The 23,458-nt window shown below is 35.3% G+C and overlaps 1 protein-coding gene across 1 annotated transcript in view; it reads left to right on the plus strand.

The window, feature by feature from the left end:
• Positions 1–23,458, plus strand: part of LOC143248882 (28S rRNA (uridine-N(3))-methyltransferase) — a 58,830-nt gene that overhangs the window by 16,026 nt on the left and 19,346 nt on the right. Inside the window, exons 6-8 of the mRNA XM_076497772.1 lie at positions 3,493–3,623; positions 14,591–14,660; positions 17,007–17,208. Of these exons, the coding sequence (XP_076353887.1) occupies positions 3,493–3,623; positions 14,591–14,660; positions 17,007–17,208 (403 nt within the window). The remainder of the gene's footprint in view (positions 1–3,492; positions 3,624–14,590; positions 14,661–17,006; positions 17,209–23,458) is intronic.

The following is a 23,458-nucleotide window of genomic DNA, read 5'->3' on the forward strand; positions in this document are numbered from 1 at the left end:
GCAACGCGGTGCATCTTCAATTTTTCGGTCAAAATCTCGTAACAAGATCCAACTGATATCCCACAGTCTTCAGCAAGCTCCCTGACAGTCAGACGTCGATTTGCCCGCACCAGGGTGTTGATTTTGTCGACGTGTGGGTCGTCAGTTGACGTGGAAGGACGTCCAGGATGCTCATCATCTTCAATGGACTGTCGACCATCCTTAAAACGTTCATGCCACTTGAAACATGCCGTACGCTTCATAGCAACATCGCCGTAAGCCGTGTTAAGCATAGCAAAAGTTTCACTCGCAGATTTTCCAAGTTTAACACAAAATTTCACAGCAAGTCGTTGCTCCTTCAGGTCATTCATTCTGAAATCCGCCAAATGAAAAAATCGCACTTCACTTAAAACCTCGTAGCTAATACACAAATGAAGATATCTGCAATCGGAAAATGCCGTCGTAATCAGCTGATCTGTGCAAACCTAGCGACACCAAGCGGATTCCCCTGGAACCGACTGGAGTCACGCAATTCAAACAGTCCGCGTATTTTTTGAACAGACCTCATACACTCTCCTGGTGCAGCTGGTTCCCTCTATCCTAAAAAAACCCAATCTTCTTCTCTCAGTTTGGTACAATAGAGTACAAATATTTCAAAGTTTTGCTCATGTTTACTTGGTGTTTTGTATTTAATTTGTTAAACAACTTTATTAGTTTTTCTTGAATCTTTTGTCTTTGTTCCTACAATGTAACTAGTTACCGTAAGTAGTTCTCCAGTACTTTATTCAAACTTCTATATAAACTCTTGGCTAGCTGTTTTGTATATAACTTGTCCTTAGAGTCCTATTTTTTTATCTCTCTTTGCCTCTGGTTGTATTTGATTGATTTGTTTTATCGTTCATGTCTCCCATACCTTTTACTATCATGCCGATGTTCTCTTGTATACAGACAGATTGCAGTTTCCCTGGTGTGTTGGTGGCTCCGAAAATTTATGCCATATTGACAACTCTTCCATTTATATCCCCACTCCAATCTGGGTCACTTTCTCTGTCCTGTTTGTGCTGTCTGGTACTATAATGCTTGCATGGCTTCCTTCTGTGATTTCCAATTCCCACCTGTTTCTCTATTGGAAACCATCCTCTACCTTAGATGTTTCTCCTGTCACCCTTATGAGGCTTGATTTCCAACATTTGGGATTGGTTTATTCTTTCTTGTTTTCCATCTCCCAGTGTGTTTTTCAGATATTCTTGCCTCAGAGGTGGTACCTCTCTTTATCTTTGACTACACATTTCCATTGCTTTCTGGGGAAAATAACCTAGCCTGGTGTGTGGACTAGGGTGAACATCTTCAGCTCTCATTTATTTTATAATGTGACCATCTTATCCTGATCAGGATACTGAATACTTCCATGCCCATCCTTCACAACTCAGTTCATCTGTGTTTTAAGGTTGGATCCCACTCTGTGGTGAATGATGGCTGCCCAGGTATATTAATCCATAAATCTGCACTGTACAACCTTTCATGTCTACAACACCAACTGCTGAGATGGAGTTTTTTACCACACTGTAAGTAGATTCACCATTGTGGTATATTGCATTATATGTATACCCATTTCCGGCCTTACCAACTCATGGACTATCATGAGTAAAGCAGTTGGGGGATAGCTGGCCATTCCCCTGATCTTGGTTGAGTGAACTGGGACCAGTTTACTTAAAAATAGGATTTTGTGATTGTTTATTGCATTTTCTCCAGTGTTGTATTCTTCTTGGCTCCTCACTGCCATTTCTTCGGACTCTTCAAGAGGAATGCAGGAGTTCTTGCCACTTTTCAACGCTTAGCTGTTGGGATGATTGATCATGGAATATCCTCCTCTGTGTGCTCTATCCCATCTAGCTCTGAGTAGGGTGGTGGTATTCTGTAGGTGTAGGTGGTGTGAATCTTCCTTCTACTGCAGACTGGAAGAAGCATTCACCCAGGACTTGTCTTTTATATCTCCCCCCCCCCCACACTATTTCCCCATGATTTCCAGGATTGTTTATTGCTAGAAATAAATAACGTTGCTGTTAATCACGTTTCATATCAGTATCAAGATTCTATTTGTTAACAAGGCTGTTACTGTTATATTGTGTTTGTACTGAACCTTAACGGCATACATAACTATCTGAATGGGAAGAGGAAAATAGAGAGATACGTAAAAAAATGTTTAAAAGCGTGTAAAATTAGCTTAAAAATTGTTACATACACTAATGCAACTTGTTGCTTAACAATTGGCTTGAATATAATTTTTCATGGTAAAAAAAGTTATTTCTGTTGAACACTAGTGATACTCAACACAGTGCAAATGCATGCACTACATTTTTTAATTAAGAGAGAGATAAAAGTTTACAGTTGTAGAAGGTGAAACTTTTACTGGAAACTTTTAAAGAATGTAGGATGACAAATGTTATTTAAAGTGCCAACATATGTAAGCATTTTATTTGTTTCTTAAAAAAAAACAATGAAATATTTTTAAACTTTCAAAGCTGCAAATTCAAAAAATATCACTTGTAAAATTAATTTATTTCAAATAAGCTTAACTCTTTTATCAAGTAGTAGTTTTATTGTCAAACAGATGCACTTGGGTGTTTGTAGTTAAAATGTTATGTTGGAGTTCCATATCATTACCATTTTATAATATTGATTTTATGTGTAAGAATAAAAAGTCGCTGAGAACAAAAGATGAAACTGTGAAATTTTATACATGGACTTGTGAGTGCATAGCAGTAAAATCGGTGATGATACAAACATGGAGTTCCAAACATAGTGAATAGGATATTCATAAATGCACTATTTCTTAAAAGCAACTGTTCATAATAACCTAATATCCACCTGCAACGCCCCCTACAATCCCGTACCCATTTATACTCTCGTCCCTAAGGCGTGTCTGTCAACGGTCACATTCAAACTCTCTCTCTCTTAACCTGAAGATGACCTAGGAAGGTCAAAACATTGTTTTTTTCCTTAACAGTAAAAGTGTTAATACCCATACCAGCCATTCTGAGGTATATTCATTGATTGAGGGTTCATGTTATTGTGATGTTTCTCCACATTTGCCATTTTAAATTACTTTTTATAACTTAGATACAGCAGCACGCTGTACTTTTAACCATGTTAGTATAAAACTGTAGTCATTTTTTTTTAATCTGATGTTACACCCTATTAGTTTTTTGTGGTTGTTTTTTGTAAATCTTTAGTAAATTAATTTAAACAAAATTCCAGTTGTAATCAGATTTTTGAAGAGTACTGTCTAGAGTTTTAAATTTTATTGGTTGGCTTACTAGTTTCTTTAATTATTTAAGAAAATAAATATACTTGAAAAATATTGATTTTCTGAATAAGAAACAGGTTAAATAGTGAAACTTCTTATTGTTAAATATATATGTGCATGTATTTCTGAGCGATGAGACATACAGAATAGTAAGTAAGAATTTGACTTTGTAGCTGATCAGTTTTAATTCTGTTTGTTTTCACCAGGTCTTCTTAACCCTCTTGATTCACCTCATCACTTAAGAACAGAGGATAAATGCCCATTCAGGGAGGGAATAGTTATAAACCGTCCAGTCAAAGAAGGGAAGGGGTCATTTGTTTACGTTGGTCAAAAAAAAGTAGGTCTTTTCATGTATTTCATATTCATCAGAAAGTACTTACTAGTCTCACTTTAGATGTGAAAAAGACAGGTCCACCTGTTGAAGGTGCTAGGTTTTCATCTTGTTTTGTTTTTAATTCTTCAAGTCTTTATTTATAAACTTAACTAGATATATTACATGTATGCTAGCTAGTGCATTTGGAGAGAATTTAGTTAATGAGTTACCTCAGTGAATTCATCTGAGTTAATAAAATTAGTTTCAAGTGAATAGTGTCTGTCTGAGGATTTACTGCATTTGTTAAGATCAGAATATCTTGCTTAATGTTTTTCAGAATTGCTAAATATCATCATTGAGAAAATCTACGTTGTGTTCTCACTGATGGTGGTGTAGTTTGTCTGTATAGTACTATGTTAGTGTTAACATTGTATTCTTATCAAGAATTATATCTATTAACAATTGTAAGTTATGAAGTAACCTTAAATGTTTGAGTATAGTGTGATATTTATTCCATTTTGCTTTTGTGTGTATTAATTATTAAATATTTGTAAAAAAGAAAAGAAAAAAGGTTAAAACAATTTATGTAAAATTCATGAATTGAGAAACCTTTACTTTAATCCTATTGTTTCAGCTTGTTTTGACAAATGCCACATGTAATGGACAAGATTTTTAATGTTTTTTTTTTTTTACATTAATTACTTGTTTTTATAGCTGTTATTTATGTTGATTAAATTGGATTTGGAAATGTGTTTAATTTTATGGGTTAATGTTGTTCCATTTATATAGATTTAGCTAGCTATCATTGTGAGTTGTGTAAAGTACTTTTAACGATGATTGAGTTGAAACAAATATGTATAGAAATAACATAATTGTAATTGGTTGAGTAATAGTTGTTGAATTGATTGTGGGATATTGAATGGTTTAGTAAATGAAACCGTTTAATTATTTTATTATAATGGAACTTGTAAACTACTGCACCAACCATCATCAGTCTTAAATGAGTATTGTTTTTATAACTAGATAATATTTTTATAGCTGAGCAATAAATAAAACAATTGAACTTTCTACAAAAATATGTTTTAGATTAAATCAATAAATAATAAATTACAAACAAAAAGGAATAATTTTAAACATAAAAATCAAGTCAGTGAAAATCTCATGAGTTTTGCAACAGAGAAGAAACACTTTCATTGGTAACTGTGTGTACAGTGAAATACTTCACTAAAAGCTAATCTGTGATGTAATGCTGTGATAATAGCTCATTTTTAAACTAAAATTTCAATAAAATCCTATTTCTCATAGATGGTGAACATTACTGATTGTTAAGTGTTGCATACATTGCTGTAGAACTGTGAGATAAATCTAGAAAAGGCCACAGTTACAGTAACATTAGCCTCATTCAGGAATTAGCAGGTATATGTGCCCTTCAGACAGGTATTTCTGCTACTTAAAGTAATTTATTTTATACAAATATTTTGTACAAGTATTTTGAAATTACATACATATAGAAGATTATTTCTCAACAACCAAGTAAAACAAAATTAAAAGGAAGGATTGCATTAAAAACACTAAATCCAAACTTCTGACAAATGATATTGTAATAAACATAAATGAAGCCAAACAAAAATCAAATCAAGGATACTGCAAAAATCAAACATATTCTTTGGGTACAGAATATAACATAGGATATAAAATATACCCTAGGATTTGGAGGTGACTGAAGAAGTAGGACCTACATTGTGGTAGGGATACACTATCTATCAGTCTTAAGCTCCTACTCCTGTCTGCATGCAGTGAAGGGTGATATAAAGGTGGGATGTTGTGGGCTTGAGTACACACATCTCGCTGTCCTAATTTTTATTTATTTTGATTATTTTAGTATTATTATTTATTTTTGCAAATTTTTTTTCATGTCAAACTAGTGAAAGGAGGTTAAGATTGATAGATGGTGTATTCCCACCAAAATGTGGTTCCTACTTTCCTACAAAACCTAGGGTACAATTTAATCTTGCATTTTAATCTCTGTACCTTGAGGATCCTTTTAATATATTCAGCTTTTTTGATTTGATTTTTATCTATTGATGTTTATATGTACACACACATTGCGAACCACGGTGTTTGTCGGAGTGTTTGTCCTGTGTTTCAAAAGCTGTACTTGCAGGTAAATCTTGACATTCACCTTTGAAATGACAGGAGAACAAGCATGTATAATGTTGAAGCCAAGTTTTATTTTGTAAGCAAGATATTCTGCATTAAATTTTAAGGAATTAAATACACTGTTATTTATATTACAAAGTGGGATGTAATTTAAATAATAAAAATATAGATTTTTTATACATTATTCTTGAGGAGCTCTTATTCTGGCTGAGTGCTCAACAATTACTTTTTTTAGTGGAAAGTATAAATATATCATATCTTTGGCTGTGAGTGATACTAAGAGTGTAATACAATTAAATTTTTAGTCCATGAAATTATTTAAAGTGATAGATTGATTTAAACTTTTCATTTTTACTGGGGATGGGTACTTTTGCTTTTGATTTATGGTTCACTACAAATTTTTACTTCAGACTAGAATTCTATTTACAAAAGTAGGTTTAATATAATCATTTATTGCAAATTGTTCTAAAACTATCACTGGAATGTTTAAATATTCAGTGTGTTTTGTATAAGTTCTGTGGAGTATATAAAGTGTAATAGATTAGCTGTTGAACTTATGACTACAGATCACATGTCTGTGATGATAGGACTGTTTGTTAACTCCATATTTAAATAATTCAGATAATATCCAATTATATTATTTCTATGCAGCAGCATTTTTTGTACATGTACTTATTTGTATTAATTTGACATTTTTGTTTCAATTTCTTATAGTTGTGATCTGATTGACTCTTTATTATGTCTATTGAAAAAAATATTAATATTTTTCACCTTCTTATTGTTAAGTCAAATTTGATTAAAAAAAATTGTTTTCAAAAATATGCTTACCATCTGCCACCACTATAGCAATTTCTTAATCTCTATAGAGTTTCCACTTTCTTTCCATCTAAGCACTGAGAACACTTGCTCCAGAATTTTATACCCCACTTGAAAGTCTTAAGTAAATTCTAACTTGCAAATTTCTCCACCAACTTCAGTGTGCCTCTATCTAGGTGTACTGTATATCGTAACCTGATAATGTAGTTACTTCTTTCTTGACAGAGCAATCAGCATGGGTTTTTTTTAACAAGAGTGCTGTAATTATTTAATATTTACATAGAAACTTTAACTTGGGAGTTCACACTCATTGGTAAACGTTGTTTTTGTGAAGTAATATATAATTATAAAAGAAAAAATAGCTAAAGAAACACCAAGTTAAATTTTCTACAACAGAATTCAACTAGACCTCTTCTCTTCCATCTTTGTTATCTGGTGTTTCTCAATAGCCAGGGAAGGGGTCACTGTTAGTTGAAGTTGTCTGTGATATCTGTTGCAAGATGGAGACATATGACGACCATCGGTTTCTCTCCAGGGTGTTCTGAGGCAGCTTTTATAAATGACCTGTGAATGACTGGTGAGAAGCTAGACTCACTTTTTCCAGCTTTTTCTTTTGCTAGGCCAACCTTAACAGAGGATCATTTTGAGCAACAACTTCTAGCTCCTTTGATTTAGTTGATTACTCAGGTTTATGAGGTTTTGGGGGTCTCTCCTATTGAATTTGACTCTACTGCTTCTTTGTTAGCAGAAGGGATGGCAAGTGACTACTTTGTTTTCCTCCTCTTTCTAATATTGTTGTTCATGGTGAGAGATCTGCTGCTCAGTTACATGATGGGATAACTGTGCCTTGCCCCCATATTTACTAGATCAATATACTTTAATTTTTCACAGCCATGAAGAGGTTTATTTAGATTCTTAATTGATGGAACCTCTTTTGGACTTGTGGGAGTCTAGCTGGATTGGAACCTGTGATCACTTGAAATATATAACAGTTTTCTTGCATGTGTCTTATTCACATGAATGTCCTTAGAGGTTTTGCTGACATCTACCTAGGTCAGATTGTCTTCTATTCTTTCTTTGGTTTTCTTGATGGTTGTTGTTGAGACTGTTATGTATTATAATTTCATTTCAGACGAGTCTTCAATTTATTATGTATGTTAACATGTTACTATTTCAAATAACTGGAAATTTGAATTTAATTCTAAAGTTAATTAAATGTTAAAATCTCCATGATGAGCAAATTAATTCTGTGTTGATAATGTCACATCTCACTTAAGCTAGCTACTCTTGACTGATTTCACACTGCTGACTTTTACCAATAATGATATTTAATGTCTTCAAAGAAATTCTAATATCCTAAATTAATTACTGAAGTTGAATGGTTTGTAATGTTTGAAATCTATAAATGTTCCTGATCTAATTATGCAGTATTTTAATTAATAGACATTAATCACAATTACAGCTTCTGAGGCCTATAACACACTAGATGTAGCTTTCCAATGATAATAATAATACTACTTGTCTCTCAGCACATTGGTTTTATATACCAATCACACAAGACTAGAACGTTCAACAATGACTGGGCACACCAATGCTTTTGTAAAACAAGTATTGTTGATTCTTACACTCAAGAACTTTCTACAAAGTTTGAGAACAGATGGGAATTGTGCAATAGACACAGTATAAGTCATAGGAACAAACAAGAAACAAAAACTACACTGAAACAAATGTAGGCACTAAAATAAATGTACAACAATAAATCTGTTACAGAATTTATTGGGTAGAGTTGCATTGTTAGAAAGGGCTCATTAACTGTCTTCTGCCCTTAGGGAGTTATCGGAAGCTCCTTTTTTTAATCTCATAGTATTTGTTGGTGTTCCAGAAATGATAGAATCCCAGATTGATACTCCCCATTTACATTCTTCTTTATCATCACTGGCTTCTTGTCTTACTGACTCTAATTTGGGAGTATTGGCTCGAAGTGTTTCCCAGCCCCCTTCCTCAGTTTCCATAATAGTGTCTATCCCTATTCTAGAGGATCTTTGGCTCTAGAAAATCAATAATAATCACATCAGTGACACTCCCAGGGATGCAGGAGCAGTGGAAGCACTATTACATCACTTCCTGGCTGTTTGGAGTTCTTTCACCTGGAATAAATGTGTATTTCCTGATCTGGCTTCAGGATTAGTCATTCAGTTTAATTTATTCTCCACCATTGTCTGCTCAACTTGTTGCCTTTTCATTGTGAATGGAACTCTGTTCCCAGGCCATAAGAAAGTTGTTAGTCAAAAAAGGCAATAAAGAGGGTTGATCCTATTCTTCTGGGAATTTTTTACTGTTTATTCATGATACCCTAAAAGTCAGGAGATTGGCATTCAGTCATTGACATATTTTGACTCAACTGATTTTTAAATCTTCCTTAGTTCCCAATGGAGTATTTTCCATCATCTGATGGCAGTTTGCTCCAGGACTCTAAATGACCATGTTTAATGTTTCAGGTACTTATCTCCTTATTCCCATAGCAAAATCTTCCCAAAGGTTTCTCAGGTGTGTGTACAAGGGTCAGAAGCTACAGTTTAGGGCTTTTGGTCTTGCAATAGCACCTTATGTCTCCTGCAGAGTTGTTTGGGCTTTTTATCATCATCTACATTCCTTGGACTCATCCACACATCATTATGTGGATAATTAGCTCTTTCTGAGTTCATTCCATCTATTAGCAGAACACCACTCTCAGATTCTCCTATCAGAAGCCACAAAAATGGGCTTTCTTATCAGATAGGAGAAATATATTTTGTCATTGATGCAATATTTCATCCATTTTGGGGTCCCATGTTGGAGTATCTATTCCACCACCTCATTCTGAGATTCATCTGTTCACAGACACATCTTTTTAAAGATGAAGATCTTATCTTCAAGGTTAGGAGTTCTAGGGTACTTGGACAGAAGGCAAGTCTACCCTCCATATCAATGTTCTTGATCTTTTTGCAGTACATCAGCAGTGGTTCAAGATACCTCTCTTTTGGGAGGAAAGACTTTCATGATGTATTCTGACAATTTCATGGTTGTATCAAATTTCTTGTCAATAAGGAAGGCACACATTTTCAAGACCTTTGTTTTCATACCTTGGATCTTCTCTACTGGGCTCATTCCCATCGTATCAGTCTTTTAGCATGTCATGTTCCAGGAGTAATGAATTTAATTGCATATTGGATTCTTTAAATGGAATAGATGATACATCACAAGGTTTTTTCAGTGAATTTGCTCTTGGTTCAGGTCTCCTATGGTTGATGCCTTTGGTAGTAGATGCATTCAGTCAGGACTGAACAGGTTTACCTATGTATTTCTCTCCCCTAATTTGGCTGTTGCTCTAAGTTCTGACTATGGGTCATTCTGCTCCCTATCAAGTTCACTTGGTTGTACCTTATTGGTCAACTCAAGCATGGCTTTTGCATTTTCAGTATTTGTAGAAATGTCCATCTTAACTTCTTCCACATCAAAAGTCTTTTTGTTGATACAACCTTGATCAGATATTCTCCACCCAGAAATCTGGAAGCACAATCTTCATCCATGGAAGTTATGAGGTCCTTTGCCTGACATAAGGCTTTCACTTCTTAGGTTTCTTTGTACTTAACTAAATTTCTCTGCAATTGTTTATCAATAGCAGTGGAATATTTATTATCGTGAGTGTCTTAAAAGAAAGTTAAACCTTCTTCATGCAAAAGTGTATTTTGTATCCCATTTTACAACTTGGATATTTGAGAAGGGTTTTGCTTCATCTATGGTGTCTTTATATAAGGCATCTTATCTACTATTTTTAGGTTTTTTTGAACCCCCAGTTCTATCAGGTCTACTAAAATTCTTTTTTATTATTTGGTACAAGTGACCTCTTAAATTACTATTTTTGGATTTTACAGTTGTTTTACAAGTATTGTCTCATCTGCCTTTTGAGCTCTTAGCTTCATGTTTGTTGTTAAACATTTCTCTTAAATTGTATTTTTTGTTCTTATTGACCTGTGGACATCGTTGGTCAGAGTTGTTTGCAATTCATGTGCATGGGATTCTTTCCTTCAATATTTGTCCTGCTTTATCAAGATGATAACTCTGTTGTTCCCAAGTCTCTGGTACCCATGGAAGGGGAAAGATCCTTCTGACCAATCCATTTATTAGTCATTTCTCACCTTTGTGACTACACTAATCCTGATTGTTTGCTATGTCCTATCAGGGCCCTCAAGAGTTATGTAGCTTGTACTAACCTATCTATAGGTGCTAGGAATCAATTGTTCATTCATTTGGATTCTTCTATTTCCTGTGACTTATCTTTCATTACCTTCACAAGGTGGCTTTGCAAATCTATTCACATGGCTTATAATGTATTATCATTAAAAGAGAAGACTTTTTTGTGTGTTACATCTCATCAGATTTGTTGCATCTATGTCATTAGCTGCCTTGTCAAACTGCCCTCTGTAAGACATTGTGTAGGCTGGTATGTGGACTACTAGTAATACTTTCCTATCTCATTACTTACATGATCTGACAGTTTTCTCTTCTGGGGAGTTTTTCATTATCCCCCGTAGCTATTTTGACCACCTCTGTTAGACATAAACCAGAGGTGAGTATTTTCCTTAAACATGTACTTTTTTTTTCAAGGGACCTTTTATTTTTTCACTGGATCCAGCTCTGTGGTGAGTGTTGCCCAGGTTGATGTACTGTCTTTTCTCAATTCCACATGAGCAACCATGTTCGCTATAATTACTACAGCTTACAACAGCTAACCTGGCTTCTTGTTTGTCCTGCTCACCTGATACTGCCTCGGTGACTTACCCACCTTCTAACCCTTTGCCAGTCCTTACATATTGCTCATCTGCTATGCACAGTTGTTTGAGTGCTAAGTTTCATTTTTGAGGTAGTCTTTGTTGGTAATTAGTTGGAAATACTTTATAGTCAACTTATGCATTTACAAAATAGTTTTCGCAGGTCTGAAAATCTATTTTCTGTTGTTTTCTTCCCTTCTCCACAAGATCCCATTTCATGCCAGCATTTGTTAGAGGTGGTTTGGGATATAATTTTTAAGGATGCTATTGAAGGAGGAGTTCCTTCTTGTCCAAAGTTTTCTTGTTTGTTTGTTATTCCCAACAAAACAAGAGACTGAGACTCAGTGATTGATTTATCATCTCAATTTCTTCTTCATCATTCCAAGGTTTACATTGGGTTTTCTGTGAATTATGAAGGTCAATGTACCAGATAATTATATCTATATACCCATCCCTTTGGCATACATTTCTTTTGTCTTATTCATCACTGGTTTGTTTTTCAATTGTGGGTGACTACATTTGATTTGACTTTAGCTCCTTATGTATTTTGCTGAGTTGTCCAGTCATTCACTTGACTGCTTCATTCTAATGGCTTTTGTTTCTACTGTTACATGAATGGCTGGCTTCTGCTGGCATCTTCTCCATAATCCTTTTCTTTTTCATGAAACTGCCAGGGTCTGTTGGCTCATCGTGGGGTAGAAGTCATTCCTCACATCTAAAGTAGTGTCTGGTTCACTTCTCATTTTGCCTCAGCCTTTTTCACTTTGGTTGAGAGATATGTAATGTCTCATTTGCAAACATTCTCTTTACTCTCTCCAACTTCATGAAAGGTTCTATCTCTTTTGGAGATATGGGATTCTCTCAAATCCTTCATTCCTCTTGTTTGGACCCGAAAGCTCTGTTGTCAAGAGGTTTTAATTAAACAATAAAACTGTGTCCAGGATCTCTCAGATAGCCCTCTTATCCTTCCATATTCATTACTGACAGACTTTGCTTGGTGGCTGGTTAGGAACAACACTACCACAGGTGCTCCTTTTTTTCTACTTCATCTAGATTGTTACTTTTTTACAGATGTTTCTTTTTTCAGTTGAGGAGTGCATCTTGACAGTCAGGATATTTCAGCATAGTGGACTCTTACTGAATCCACTCTCCATATCAATATCTTGAAGCTTCTTGTTCATCACTTTATCTTGTCTTTCACTTCCTTCTGTGTCTTTGGACATTTTCATGGTGGTACTTTATAGCACCAGGCAAGGTTGAGAGACCTTTGTTTTTGAGCTTTGGATCTTCTTTATTGAGCTCACAGCCATGAAATTGCTTTGTTGGCATATCCTACCCTGGCAGCTTTAAATCTTGTTGGATATTGGTTATTTCAACCAGACAAGATTATATGATCAAAGTAGTTTTTCAGTCCTATTGCTTTTCGGGAGTTGTTTGCTTATTGCAGTGTCTCTGATTTGGATGCATTTGGGTATTCTCTTAACATGTAAATTTTCTTTTTTTTTTGTTCACCTGTTTTTCATCTGTAGGCAGATGCAGTGGATGGTGTCAGCTAGAATTGGATCAGTTGTTACCCATATGACTATTCTTCTAATCAACTTCTTTGTCATGTCCTTTTGGTAGTTCTGACCACACATTATTGTGTTCTGTTGGTGGTACTGTATTGGCTGACTTGAAATGGTTTCCACTTCTATGACAGTTGTTGGTGTCACCACCCATCCTACCCACTTTGTTTCCTATGGTTCTTTGCTAACATTGCTTTGGTATGTGTCATTCTTCTCCATTCACACACTATTTTCATGTGTGATGTTTGTCTGATTCCTCGCCTGATGGTTTGGACTTTACAGGCATTTTGCTTCCTTGATTTCCCATCCAGTTTGACCATCATCCTGGTAAGTCATCTGTAGTCATAAAGGATTAAAGGTTGTGGTAGTAGAATCCAAAAAGCTTTGGGGATATCCTTTTTGTCAAGCAAAATAAAAAAATGCTGAAGTTAAACAAGTTGATCATCATGGAAAATGAAAACAAAGTTGTGGAGATGATTGGTTAAAACCATAACATCTTACCTCCTACTGCCTTAATCTATACAGTATGTTCACTTTCACTGGTCATAAGTAAAGGAATATGGAATGACCATGCAATCCCAATCAAGAAAGCCAAGTATTAAGATAAAAATCTTCAAGCAAAGTTAAATTCCTCGGTAATCCAGGAATTTCATATTTTGAACCCTGGAACATTAAATAAAATTGATTTTAGCAGATTTACCATAATGCAAAAAAATGAAAAATGCTACAAACATTTAAGAATTTTTATATTATAATATTTATATAGTTAAGCTTCTGTCATATATGACCAATATATATATGTGAGAAGTGGCCATATTTACAACAGCTATATAGTGATTTCAATGGCTATATTAACACAACTGCTATGGGTGTGGAACTTTATATTTATGAACTTTATTTTGAAAACTGGATCATATTTCATTTGAATTACAGACAACACTTATAAGTAGTCATGTGACAATTATCTTGAATAATTGTACATTTTATAAACCTCTTAAAATATAGTGCTGGACTAATAAAAAGGTTGGAGAGTGTCTAAACTATCATGATATTTGATAGCATTTCTGCTCTAACAATTTTATCTTTATATGCATGTTGTTAATGGTATAAGCACAGTCATTGATGTTGTGTTGAAATGAGCATAAATATAATTGCAGTAAAAAATAAATGTTTATTAATTATTGTGTCTAATTGAAATTAAGACAAACTAGCCACATGGCTAAGACTTTTTTACCATAGTTCAAATGCTGAAGTGTTCTACATGCTGTGTTTAATTGTAAAATCCTAGTGAATTATATTAAAATTGTAAAATGGAAAAAGTGGTATGAATTTTTCTTAACAATATTGAGGAACTAATGGTAATGTATTCTTTGTTTTCTTTGTCTAAAAAGAAATCATAAAAGTTTTATTCTACTTTTATATGAGTGGTTTGTGGAAAGGAGAAGGAGCAATTGGATTTTTAAGAGGGACAGGCAAATATCTCTAGCATTTGTCCTTTGGACAAGAAGTGTTTTTTAAAATTTTTTAACTCTGACCAAATTATTTTTGTGATAACAAAAGAGAATTTTCTTTAGAAATACAACCAGGTATCACCACAATGGTGAACAAATATATTGAAATTGACTTTTTTTTAATCCAGGATGTTCAAGTGGACAAACTTATAAAGCCTGGAGTACGAGTAACAGTAAAGATGGAACTAAATGAAATGAGTAAGCTATTAAAAACCATTATTAGACTAAGTAATGAAAATTTCAGTGACATTTGTATTCAGTATAAAAAACAGTACTAAACATTTGGTTCTTCTTAACAGAATAAACAAGAATAAAACAAGTAAAAAACAGAAAAAAATTAATACCTGGTGTTGTATATTTGCAAAATTATAAATATAAGACTTTATTGTACTCAAAGTAAATTTAGTACACATTTTAAACTTAAGAATTTTTTTTAAATGTTTATATTCAAGGCTTCTCATTACCACCCCTCCACCCACTGATATAATTTTATATAATGACCTTATATGCTCATTTTCAAACAAATAAAACATGTTTATTTGAAGTCATAGAAGTGTAATGAATTTAAGATTTAGTTTCTTTGTCATTTATATATTTGAACAATGTGATTTAATTCTACCATGCCAGGTGCTGTAATTTGATGCATTTATTTCCCAAAAGGGGTTTGATGCTGCTTAGAGAGGCCATTTGTTTCAATCACTTCCACTACTATACAGTAAGGTGTTGTTTGTTAGTCAGTCAATATACATTAAAATAACATCATAAGGGATGCTTAATGTTGCAATTTGTGCTGTCAGTAAAAATGTGCTCCTGCCATGAATCACAAGGAGAATTATGCACCTTAACATGTGAACTTGAGAAACGAGAAATAAAAATGTTTCTTACTGTTAATTTTGGTTTTATTTGCTGTTGATATAGAACTATTATTGGAACTCTGCATGAGTATACATAGTTGTGTAGATTATTGTATTGCATTGTGAAAACTGTTGAAGGAAATTGTGTGAAACATTTTCAGAATAACTTTCTTAAGGTTGTGTAACTTCTGCAAATGACATAATTTTATGTTTGGTATTTGTATCAATTTGTAGCTCTTGAAATTTAAAATTATTTAACTTAAAGGAAGCATTTAAAAATACTTTCCTTTCTTATGGACGTTTAGTTACTGATATTGTTACATCTTCTTGCATTCTTTTATAATGTTCTTGTAAAGTTTGTATGTTATGAAATTATAAAATTTATCTTTGTTTTGATTCAGAAAACACAGACATAGTTTTACTTTGATGCCACATTTTTACCATAACAAAATTATGGGCACATCAACTTTAATTTTAAAATTTTTAATTAGAAAGCTTTATTTAATGTATATAATAAGTCATTTTACATTCACATATATATTTTTTGCACATCTTTTCCTTACTCGTTCAAGCAGTTATTCAGGCCACTAAGAATAATGTAAATGAAACATAACCTAGAAGCTTTTTCAGCAGAACAAATTTATATGTCCAAATATGTATTAAATTAACGAAGTTTATCTCTTTTTATTCCATGAAAAATATTTTTTGTTACTATATTGCAGCTTTCTTAATTCAAATGAAGTATACAGTGACAAAGCAAGCATTAAAAGATACTATGATTGTAATTATGGTGGAAATTGTTCACAAGCATCTTTCCTACTTTTATCATATAACCAACCTAATTTTTTGTCCTTATTGAAATCTCTGTTGAACATTGGTTTATACCATTAGAAAGAAAAAAGAAAGATATTTCATTATGTGTTTAAATCTCTAGCCTATGGCTTGCCAAAATGGAGGTACAAGCAGTTGCATAACACCATTACAACCAGCTGAAAAATAATGATTGGATAAAAATCAATAAACTACACTTGTATTTAAAATATGAGGTCATATTACCACTATTTTTTGTTGTTTTAGGCCTATGGATGTTAAGAAAAAATTGTATACACTAATAATTTTATTAAAAACATGTTGAAGTCATTTGCAAAATCAAAATTTTTTATTTTTGTATTTTGTTTATATAAAATTAAATAACATTTATATTGAATAAGTTTCAACTGTGATATGTTTTTATTTTTTGGTATGTGGATGAATGTCTACAAGTTTATTTTCTATAATTTTTCTTAATTTGGTAGTGGAGTTTTATCTTTGAGGCAGGATATACCCATTCACATGTGATAAGTGTTAATTTATGCATTACAGACTAGAAATGGATAATATTTTAGAACACTTCATTATTTTTACTTTATTTCTTGTGACTAAATTAAGTTACCTTAGCCTGCTGTATTTGTAAAGCACTATTTAATTTTTAATTGCCATCTTTTTTCTGTTTGCATCTTTTGCCAAGAAGTACACTTATCTATTGTAGCCTAGTCTATTAAATGTAATGAATTCGTTTTAATGTTGTCATCAATTTTGTTTTATTACTGTAATTTTATGCACATTTTTGTAATACATTTTATTTAGTTTGTCAGTAATGTTTAGCTCACACCTAAAACAGTTGTATTTTTTTTTTCATCTGCTCTTGAAGACTCAAAGAGACCCAAAGGACTAGCAGTAGCACCCAGCACACCTCGTGTGGAAGGAGGATTATATTGGGGATATGCAGTTAGACTTGCTGGCAGTCTTGGAGCAGTTTTTACTGAATGTCCTTATAAAGAAGGCTATGACCTAACTCTTGGAACTTCAGAAAGAGGGACGAGTGTGGATGAAGTTAACCTTTCACCTTTCAAGTGAGTTTGTAACTGCTTTAATCTGTATGTCTATGAGCTAGTATCTTGAAAGAGTTTTAGAAACCTGCCTTGTGTAGATTAATACATACTAACATAAAAATGCATGTTATTAGATGATGTATGAATAACAGAATATTAAAATATCTATTATTATGATTAAAAAACTTAGCCGAAAGCTCACCCAGACAAACCAAAGATTTTTATATATTGAAGTAGTAATTTACATATTAAAATCTAGCTCAGACACCATTTTAAGAACACATAAATATTTCTCATTCACCTTCTTTAATAATTTATCACAAACTTGGTTTTTTGGGTAAGTGCACAATCACTGCTTTTTGTGTTATATAAAATTACATTTCAAACAAAGATCATTTTTTTATGTTTTGAAGAATTAGAATCATGAAAAGTAAAGAACAACTATTTATCAGTGTTGTAAAAGATTGCATAACTTAAAAACACAAACATATAAAGTTCCTATATTACTTGCTCTGATGAAGCCTCAAGGACAAATAAAGTACCAATACCTTACCCAGAACTGATATACTCTGAATAAGAAGTATGTCAGTAATATATATGAATATATATATATATATATTATGTATATCTGTGTGTGTGTGTGTGTATTAAATGTCTATATAATACGTCTATTGTCATCATCTTTCTATTGTAAACTATTACAAACACCTTCCTTCTTTCACCAAGAATCTTTTATGTTTCTTTAATGGACTTTTACTCCAGGTCTTTGGATTATAAACGTAGATGTATTGAATGTACACCTTCACATTTCCACTTCCCTGGTATTATGTCATTACCTTTAGTTTGCCAGAGAGGGTCAGGTGTATCAATTCCATGCATTTTTGCTCTTTGGGCTGGCCTCAGTTTCCTATATTTTCTGTTGGATAATCAATGTTTTTTACCCATCTATTACATTATTTTTGCAGTTCTATCATTATATAGATGACTATTACTTTTACCTCCTTTACTACAAACATCTTATGGCCACACTAAGTTTCTTCTCAAAGAAGCTGCTTGTTTGGATTGGATGGAGATGTCTATTCTTATCCTAATGCAATGCCTCATCCATCTCAGTTTCTTTCAACTTCCATCTCATTTGGGCTCAGCCTTCTCTTCTTCAACTGTATTCTGTGGAGCTATTGGTTCTGAAGACTCAGTTCTCTCCTTTACTACCTGCTTGATATTGTGAGATTCTATCTCTTTTGGGGACTTGTACTTTCATACCAGCCTTTATTCCCATTATAGCATTTCAATCAAATTTGCAAGACCACTGAAATCTTGCGAGGAATCTTCTTCATTTCTCCATTTTCCTTCCTCCTTCCTTATGAAGGCTTGTCGGCTTAACAAGGACAACACTGTGGCTGGAGCTCCACTTCTACCTCTCTGATCATATCTACAAATTTTCACTGACACACCTCAGACATAATGAGGGTGTGTACGTGTGTGTGTGTTTGGACTTTGAAATGGCTTCAGGTCATTGGTCTTTGGTTAAGTTAGGATCCCACATCAGTCTTCTGGAACTTCTGGTAGTTTGTTGGCTTTTACACATTTTTATTCTGTTTTGCAGGAAAAGTTGGTCATGATCCATTACATAAAATTCAACTGTTGTACCTTATCAATCAACAAAGAGAGACATTCATATTCACAGTGTTTCCAAACATAGTCATTTCTGGACCTGTATCCAGTGTGTTATCCTCTTAACATGTTGTAACCTGGGTGATCTTACTCTTTTGAGATCCTTCCTTGATGTTTAGGTCCTCTGGTGACTATGTTCAAGGGGAGTACTCTTCTGCTGGATGTTTTCTGTTTGCCACTCACCTTAATATCCATCTTTCTCTGTTCTGATCTCTGGTTCCACATTCTTTGGCTGTCAATGTCTTCAATCAAGATTGGACCAGTTTTTACTTTTATACCAACCCTCCTGTCCTTCCCAGAGTTTTGTCCATCATCCAAACCACTCCATATTGGGTCCTTCTTATTGCCCTATTCTGGCATACTTGACTCTGTTTAACTGCTTGTTTAACCAGTTCAGTCAACACTTTTGTTACCTCATTCTCTATCAATGTCTTTTCTCCATAGATCTTGTTCTTCTGTTTTTTATTATGCCATTCCGACACTTTGGTTTAACATGTGACTTGTCTGACCCCTTGATAGGCAGTCTCGACTTTCTATATATGTAGTGCCCCTTCTTTACAATTCAGTCTGTTCTTTGCCCTTCTGTCTTGTTGGGTTTATCAGAGGAAATGGCAAATCTTTTGTCTTTGTTTTCTATGGCAGGGTTTCCTTCCCCCTTCTCCCAGGATCTCTTTATTTTTTTGAATTTGTCGTGTGGTTGTTTTACAATGGTCTCTCCATGTTGACCATTGATAGCTATAGGATGACCTTGTCGTCTGCCTTTCTTTTTTTCAACTTCCCACAAGTTTTTACTCCTATTTCCTCCATATGGTTTTCATCCTTTGGTCTCTACCATCCTCCTCACCATACCCACTGAACTGATTGGAATTTTTATGTTATTGTGCATGCCCTTACTCTGTGTCTGTTCAACTCCTTTTTCTTCCTGTCTCCTATACCAACCTTCCTTGAATAACCTATATCACGGTTGTATTTGGTGAGACATGTTAACCCTTGGTGTATCTGGTATCCTATACCATAGTACCTAACGTTTTCCTTTATCTAGATCACTCCTTCCTTCCCTTAAGGCTTAAGCTCATGAGGTTGATTTTAGCTTTCATGGAAACTTCCATACTTTCCATTTCTCATTTATGCTCCCTTTCTTATCCAGATCACTTCCTATGCCCCATCTAGGCTCTCAGGTGTTACGTGCATACTGAGCTTCCTTCAGTGGTTCCCATTCTTGACTTTTTCTTCACCAGAATCATCTTTCCCTTGTTACACTTTCAGGTTGGATTTACCAACTTATTTGTTTGGTTTATTCTTCCTTATCCTCATTTTCAGATCTCCTTTATCTAGATCTACTACCTCACCCTGTCCTTTGCTGTTAATTTCCAATTTCCTTTACAGGAGTTCATCGAGATTAACATGTGGACCACACTATATATTTTCATCACCTATTATCTTTGTCATTTGGCATCAGTTTCTCAACCAGATACTGTTTGCTTCCTGTTACTGTCTTGAGCTTCTTGATTTGACAGTAAATAGGTTTTCCTTTTAACTCACAGTGACCTCATGCTTCATGTTGGATAACACTCTGTAGCATGTGGACCCCTATGTGTTGCTTCCTGTATGTGGTGAGGGGACTTCCCAGGGAAGGTTCTGTTCTTTCAGTTTACCTCCTCTGGGATCTAAACATTCACCCACGTGTTTGCCGTGCGTGGTGACCCATGAAGGGGAGGAGAGGATCCTGGTGGTTGAGGGGTCCAACCCTAACACACCACTTTGGCCTTGAATTTCTGTAGATGGGCAGCCTTTGGGTGGTCACCCTTGGGTCAATCGGCTGGTCCACTTGGGCTAGAGTCAACCAAGTACCAATGTTGGAAGTTCTCAATGGGTGTTGCGGACATTGTGTCTGATGCTGGTGTTTGGGTATAGTGCTCACGAAACTCTGGCATTGCTGCAATGTCCTTGTATGACATTGTAGTGCATCCCCTTGTAGGGCTCCATGGTGGGTGGGGTCAGTGGGTACTGAAATTTTCCTTTTTTTCTATGGATCCTCCAATAAAAAATTTAAATAAAATAGTGAAAAAACAGTCAGTAGGTAAACTACCACGTCTTGAAGACTCTGATCAGCAATATTCAACATTTGTACCACCAGTTGTACCTCATTTTCTCATTCTACATTATCTTTCAGAAAACCCTTTAGGACAAATGTTCCCATTTTTTTATTAAGGGACTGGAGGGACTTGCTAGCTCTCCAAAGTCTGTAAAGAAGCTTCGATCTGGAGACATATTGCTTGAAACATCCACATCCCAACACAGTGAACTCCTCTTGAATTCAAAGGCAATTGGAGATGTACCTATTGAGGTTACCCCTCATGCTACCTTGAATTCATCACAAGGAATTATTGTTGAGAGGGACTTGAAGAACGTCCCTGAGTTAGAGATTCTTGCTGGTCTCTCCACTCAAGGAGTTTCTGCAGTGAGGCGCATCTCCACTCGCAAAGACGGAGTTACAGTGCTGACAAATATCCTCGTTTTGACATTTACATCACCACGTGCACCTGCCACCAAGGCAGGTTATGTAATTTGCAAGGTACGGCCTACATTCTAAACCCTCTCCGATATTTACAATGTCAGAGGTTCGGCCACTCAAAGACGTCCTGTTGTGGTTCCCTGACATGTACTCATTGTGGTGACAAGGACTATGAGTGTCACACGAACCCACGTTGTGTCAACTGCAATGGTTCCCACCCTTCCTACTTTTGTTCTTGCCCAAAATGGTTGGAGGAAAAAGAGGTGCAGCGTTTGAAGACGACCTATAACATTAGTTATCCTGAGGCTCGGAAATTGCTGTCCCCACTCCATCTTGGTCATATGCTGTTGCTCTTCATTTCACAACTACAGTGAGAGTGCAGACAAATCTCTCTGTACCTCCAAGAGAATCGTTTTCAAAACAAATGAAAAGCCTTTTGACCTCCATGTTTAAAAAGGTTGATCAATCGACTTCTACACCCATCTTTGTTTCTCCCTTACAGTCCAACAAATCTCAAGATCCACATCCTTCGGTTTCAAATACAGGCATTTCTTCTGATACATCTTCTTCTCCCACCCCAAGATGCAAAACAATCATTTGTTTGCGTCCTCAGTCCCTGGAATCCCCTTCCAACAACAAAGACCTGCCCCATCGACCCAGAGCAGGATCCATGGAGGTCGATATACCTCCTCTGAATAAGGACAGTAAGGAAAAAAGACGTGGTCATAAACAAAAGGGTTCTCCAGCCACTTTGCCTATTTGTCATTAAAAATGGCCACCTTGATACAATGGAACTGTCGAGGTTTACGTTCTAAGATGGATGATATCACAACACTGATTGCTTCCTACCATCCTGTATGTCTTTTCTAACAAGAAACATTTCTAAAACCTGCTGATACAGTCACCTTTCTGTAGTTTTCTCTGTACAGAAATGACAGGTTGTGTGATGGACGAGTACATGGAGGGGTGGCACTGTTGGTTGATCAACACGTGCCCACCCTGTCTTTGTCACTCAACACACCCTTGGAGGTCGTAGCCATCCGTGTTTCCGTGGGTCATATCATCACTGTTTGTTCTCTCTACCTGTCACCTGGAGAGACATATGATCAATCATACCTTGATGCTCTCATTGAACAGTTTCTGTCTCCCTTTTTCATCCTGGGGGACTTTAATGAACATCATCCCCTCTGGGGAAGTGCTGATATTGATAGGAGGGGTCGCTCTGTAGAGCGTATGCTCTCTGATCACAATCTTTCTCTTTTTAATACTGGTTTTTCTACTTATTTTCATGCACCTAGTCAGTTCTTTACAACTATTGATCTCTCGGTTTGCTCCCCTTCATTATTTTCCTATTTTTCATGGAGGGTTGACAATAATCCACTAGGCAGTGATCATTTTCCTATATTTTTGAGAGAGACTGGTCGTGGTTGATGCCACCCTACCTGCATGCCCCAGTGGAAGCTGGATCAGCCAGACTGATCCACTTTCACTGCTCTCGCAGAACTTGATCCTGCCATCGTGAATCAGCCATCAATAGACGACTGTATGGCAGCAGTAACTGACTGTATTATACAAGCAGCTGCTCAGTGTATTCCTAAAACCTCGACACGTCTTCCTCGTCCGTGGTGGAATCCTGCTTGCCACTTGGCACGGAAGGCTCAAAAACGGGCCTGGGATACTTCCTGTAGATATCCCACACTTTCAAACTGCATTGCTTTCCAACAGGCCCATGCACGTGCTAGGTGGGTAAGACGCCAAAGCCAGAAGGAATCTTGGATGAAGTTCATAACTAGTATATCTTCTGCCACCAGTTCCAAGATCATATGGGACAGGATTTGAAAGGTCAGTGGGTACTACAATTCTGTTCCCCTTTCAATCTTACTCTCTGATGGCCAAGAGGTAGCTGATGTCTGGAGCATTGCCGATACTCTAGGTGAAAGCTTTTACCGGGTATCTAGCACTTTTGCTTGTTCCTCCACCTTCTTGGCCATCAAGACTCGGGCAGAAAGTTCACCTCTTTTCTTTCGAACTGACTCTCTCTTTGACTATAATTGTCCTTTTACACTGGTGGAACTGAAAATG

The sequence above is a fragment of the Tachypleus tridentatus genome, chromosome 4 (assembly GCF_004210375.1).
Source record: "Tachypleus tridentatus isolate NWPU-2018 chromosome 4, ASM421037v1, whole genome shotgun sequence".
NCBI lineage: Eukaryota > Metazoa > Arthropoda > Merostomata > Xiphosura > Limulidae > Tachypleus > Tachypleus tridentatus.